A 4,938-nucleotide genomic window follows, 5' to 3' on the forward strand; every position below is an offset into this window, starting at 1 on the left:
TGAGAGAGAGAGAGAGAGAGAGAGAGAGAGAGAGAGAGAGAGAAGTTCTGGCCTGCCAAGTGTATTTGGGTTCCAGGGATTGACCCCCAGGCCCCAGGCGGGCTTGGCAAGTCTCTTTACCCATGGAGCATCTCACTGGCCCTGTTCTCTGACTCTGCCTCAGTGAATATTTTCCTGAACTTGAAGCAAGTGTGATCTTTCGGATGCTGCCGGCCGTCCCTCTGACCAGCCGTCTGTCCTCGTTGTATTGCCCCTTCACGCACCCGCTTTAGCACCGTGTGCTGTGAGGCCCGTGGTCCATCACCAACCGTTCCCCCTCGCTTTTGTAGCTGGTGTGTCTTGTCTGTTACAAGGCATGGTGGCTGAGCCCATGTGGCTCCTAGCCTCAGGTCTGAGGCTGGGCCTTTGTCCATCCTCCGTTCCTCTGGAGTCTCCACCTCCCTACACCAGCCTCTGGTGACTGGAAGCTGTCTTCCTAGGTAGGCCAGGTAATGCCCCAGGCTCAGGGCCCATGCAGCTGGGGGAGCTGCTTCTCCGTTTGTTTCTAGCCTTTGACTGCCTTCTAGTTCATATGACGTTTTTATTTTGGTCTGTTTGAGCCTTTTTTGTTTTTTATTTTATGAGCTGCTGCACCAGAGTCCAAATATATTAACATCTGCCGTCTTCTCTGCACTTGGCTAATTTTATAATTCTGTTGGAAAAAATCTAACAAGTGTGTGTGGCCCAAATTTATCCTCCCCGGCTTTGGGTGACATGCCAACATCTGCCCCAGTTTTGTATCTCCAGGTTGGTGTAGGCCCCTCCTGCTGATTTGTCTGTCCTCAACGCTGGCCATGGCCTTTTATGTCAGCGTCCCCAACTTGAGAAGCTCCTCTCTGTTCTTTAACTGACGGCAAGGGACAGCAAGGTTCTAGGTTGTGTCTCAGAGCTGACCCTGGGACAAGAACGGATTTCTCTCTGGAGCAGTAGCTGGGCTGTGGAGACCTGCCTGGCGGTATCTGGGCCCACTGCTGGCCACTTGGTGGAAGGGCACGGGGAACACTCCATCCTAAGCAGGAGGCAAAGTGCTGCTGTCCTGAGCCCTGAGCTGCAGCTGGCCTGAACTCGGGGCACAGCAGGCTCCCCTTGAAGTCAGCACCTGCCCAGTGCTGGCCCTGGAGCCAGCCCTTTAATTGATGCGTGTCTCCTGGGAGAGTGCCTCCTGCAGGGTGTTAGGGCTCAGCGGTCTCTCCACTGGGGAGCTGAGTGCAAGGCCACTTTGCCTGTGGTTCTTGCTTTGCAGCCTCGTGTAATCCCATGTTGAGCTGCTTGTGTGCTCTTCTGAGAGAGGGCTATCCTAGGGCTCCTCTTGGGATTTTGTTTTGGACCTAGGTAGGATTTCAGGGCTTAAGCTGTTCTGAGACCCACCTCTTGTCCATCCTCAACTGAATCAGGGCTCCCTAGAGCTCTAGTGTCTTGTGAAGGCCTCCACAGTGACTGGTCCCTGCTTGCATACACATGTCTCCAGCTCTCCAGAAGGAGGTGGTCCTGTAGGCAAGGGGGCGTGTTGAGAGCAGGCCTGCCCCTCGTTGGGGCTGGGATCTTACGACAAGTTGTGTGTGGGGGGGGGGTATGGATAAGTAGATATGATTTAGATGCATCAGACTCCCTGAGGAGAGGGGGACTGTCCCCCAGCCCCTACAAGAAATGGAAACTGTTCCTGAAGCTTGGGGTCTGGAGTACTCAGGTCACACCAAGCATTTCCTGGAGCAACAGAGACTAAGGGTGTGTTGGGATGACCCTGAACTGACCACTTACTGTTGGGATTTAGTCAGTGTGGCCCTTCTCATGGGGCCAGCTCCAGTGGGGAGAGTAGCTGTTAGGGATTTGTGGAAGGTTTGTTCTCAGTGATGAGGGTGGGACCGTCCCAGCATGTCCTGGCGTTGCTTACCTGGCCAGCTGTGATCTCCTTGCAGGTCGGAATGAAAAGGGGCAGCTGGGTCATGGTGATACCAAGAGGGTAGAAGCCCCCAGACTCATCGAGGCCCTCAGCCATGAGGCAATTGTGCTGGCAGCCTGTGGGCGCAACCACACCCTGGCCTTGACCGGTAAGAAGGGGGTTCTTTTCATCTTAGCTAAAGCTCCAAGGATGGTTTGTCTGAGAGCAAGTTCCTCAGCCAGTATCAGAAAGATAATGCCTGGTGAGTTAGCTAGGCCTTAGCTGATTACTTGCTGGAAGCAGTGAGAGGGCTATGGTAGCCCAGGGAGCCCAGACCAGGGTCTGTGTATGGCAGGGCTGAGTTCTGATCCACACTCTTGTCCTTGGGATGGACAGACACAGACACCCTATGCTCAGCCTGATGGATGAGCTGTTTGCATAGCTTTGATCCAAATCCAGTTGAAGCCATCCATCCATCTTTCCATCCTTTTTGTCCTGTTTGTCTCAACTTTCAGATACCGGCTCTGTGTTCGCCTTCGGAGAGAATAAGATGGGGCAGCTGGGCCTCGGGAACCAGACAGATGCCGTCCCAAGTCCTGCTCAGGTACCAGCAGGGCTGCGGGCTGCGGGCTGGGCAGCTCTAGTTTGGGAAGTGTTGCTTTGCAAGGGAAAGTGTGGAGACTAGAACCCTCGTGTGTGTCTGCCAGGTAGTGGGGATGCAGACACTGTGCCGACCTGCTTTGCTCCTGAGGGCAGTGGGTGGGGGTGGGGTGGACAGGGGGTGCTGGTAGCTAAGTTTCGAGTTCTGCAGTGCAGTCGTGTAGTTAGGGTGGGCAAGGATGGAATGAGCCTGGGCGCTGGATTCCCCTGGACCAGCAGGTTTAATGCTTGCTGCTTTTGTCTGGGCCTCAGTCTGACCTTTCCCCGGTTCTGCATTTGGTCTCTGACTCTGCTGTGGGACCAGCCTGTCACTCTCCTGCCTGCTGCCTTTGTTCTTCCTTATTTGAGTCATTTCAGATCTGGCTCCTTACCGATAGCTTTGTGAATGTACTGGGGATCTGGGGGCAGCATGGAAGCCTCAAGTTGGGGCTGATAGTGGGGTGAGCACCAGAAGTGACCTTTGGGGTCACCGAGTTTGCTCTGTCCGGGCCTGTGGTTGAGTCACCAGGTGATGGAGGGTTAACAGTCTCAGCCTTTGCTGTCCGGGTAGGGTGGGGGCAGTTAGGAGTCCTCGGAGTCTAAGCTTTGTGATACACGTCCACTCAAGTGGCAGCCTTCTGAACTGTTGTGAGCCACTGTTGCTTCATGCTAGGGCAGGATGAGGAAGAGATTTGTCGAGCTTAAAGTTGGCTGTCTTCTCTTTTCAGATTATGTACAACGGGCAGCCAATTACCAAGATGGCCTGCGGGGCTGAATTCAGCATGCTGATGGACTGTAAAGGGAACCTCTATTCCTTTGGGTGCCCTGAATATGGCCAGCTGGGTATGGAGGTCTCTTTCTTAAAAGCTCTGTAATCTAAGTGTAAATGTGGAGCCAGGAGGCAGCGTGGGGCTGCGCACACATGTTACAAGTGTAATTGATCCAGATAGCAGCGTCTAGCCAATAAGTGCATCTCGTGCTCAGCAGAACAGCTTGCCGTTAACGCACAGGTTATAGGGGTCAGTGGAGACTCGAGGACTGAGCCTGGTTTGGAAATCCATTTGTGTCAGAGTCTCAGGCAGAAGGACAAAAGCTGAGCCCTTTCCGTCCGGTTTCATGTATATAAATGAACCTTTATTGGAAGTGAGAGAATTACATAAGAGCGAGGTTGTTCTGGAAATCCTGGCTAGACAGGCAGCTGCTGTGTCTTCAGCTCATCCCTCACCACACTGGACTCCGCCCTGCACAGAGCAGAAGAGAGGTCAGCAAGCTTGTTAGCGCTTACCATGCAAGATCTCCATTTTCCTTTCCCCTCTGACTCCCAGCCAGTTCTTCCTGGTGCCTTCTGCAATCCTGAGCATGAGGTGGGGTGTGGGCGCCACCTACTGGTGTCTGAGCAGCCTGCAGCAGTCCAGGATCTGGGTTGCTGGGTCTCAGCGTCATTAGAAGTGCGCAGATGGGAGTGTATAAATAGAAGCAGAGCATTGCACTGGCCGTAGACTGCAGGGAACAGTGACTGTGAAACTAAATATACCTCGAGTCAGAGTGAATACGAAGGACCGGCCCCTTACGCACATCACTGCTGGTTGCCAGGGAGTTCTCCGGCTGTTGGATAAACGGTTTCCATGGCCACGGGCAGGCCTCCTGCCATACCCAGGCCCAGCACAGGAAGTGCGTTTCTGTCCTTTCTGCTATGTATGCAGCTTCTCTGCCACTCTCAGACAAGCATCTTGCTGCAGCCAGCCTGTTTGCCTTCGGGAACTCGATCTTGGCGGTAGGATGGTATTCCTGGAGCGGCTTTGGGGGGACGGTTAAGTACGGTGCGCACTGTCTTCTACTACTGAACTCTTAGGAACCTGGCTTCACCTGCGTCTTAAGACCCTGTCATTCTGAACTCGGCAGTCAACTCTGAAACAGGCTGGCACACGCCTGTGGTCCCAGCATCTGGGGGACAGTGGCAGGACTGGAGCAAGTGTGAGGGTGGCCTAGTTTATGTGGTTGCAGGCCAGCCGGAGCCGAGAGTGAAAATTGTCTCCAAAAACAAAACGCAAGGCTAATCCCCCAGTTCTGTTGTGTGTCTGTGCAGGCATTGCTGTTAGAATCCAAACATGGGTGCAGGGGAGGAGCTGACAGGGCACACGTCGTGTACTGCAGTGATTGGCTGGCAGGGACGGCGTCTCAACGGGGACACCGACACGCTGTGCTGCATGGGCAGGGACTGGGAATGTTCTGGGCTGTAAGCAGTCAGCACCCTGGCCGCCGGGTCTGGACTGGGCCTCCTGACTTGTTTTTGCTTCTTTGGTGGTTCTATTTATGTTTGTTTGTTTTTTTGTTTTGTTTTTTGTTTTTTTTTTTGTTGTTGTTGTTGTTTTGTGTGTGTG

General features: G+C 53.6%; 1 protein-coding gene across 2 annotated transcripts in view; it reads left to right on the plus strand.

Annotated features, from left to right (window-relative positions):
* Nucleotides 1-4,938, plus strand: part of Rcc2 (regulator of chromosome condensation 2) — a 22,881-nt gene that overhangs the window by 9,635 nt on the left and 8,308 nt on the right. For both annotated transcript variants that reach the window (XM_031379292.1, XM_031379293.1), the window contains exons 5-7: nucleotides 1,956-2,087; nucleotides 2,434-2,522; nucleotides 3,286-3,400. In XM_031379292.1, the coding sequence (XP_031235152.1) occupies nucleotides 1,956-2,087; nucleotides 2,434-2,522; nucleotides 3,286-3,400 (336 nt within the window). The remainder of the gene's footprint in view (nucleotides 1-1,955; nucleotides 2,088-2,433; nucleotides 2,523-3,285; nucleotides 3,401-4,938) is intronic.

This window comes from Mastomys coucha, unplaced genomic scaffold (assembly GCF_008632895.1).
Source record: "Mastomys coucha isolate ucsf_1 unplaced genomic scaffold, UCSF_Mcou_1 pScaffold18, whole genome shotgun sequence".
Lineage (NCBI taxonomy): Eukaryota > Metazoa > Chordata > Mammalia > Rodentia > Muridae > Mastomys > Mastomys coucha.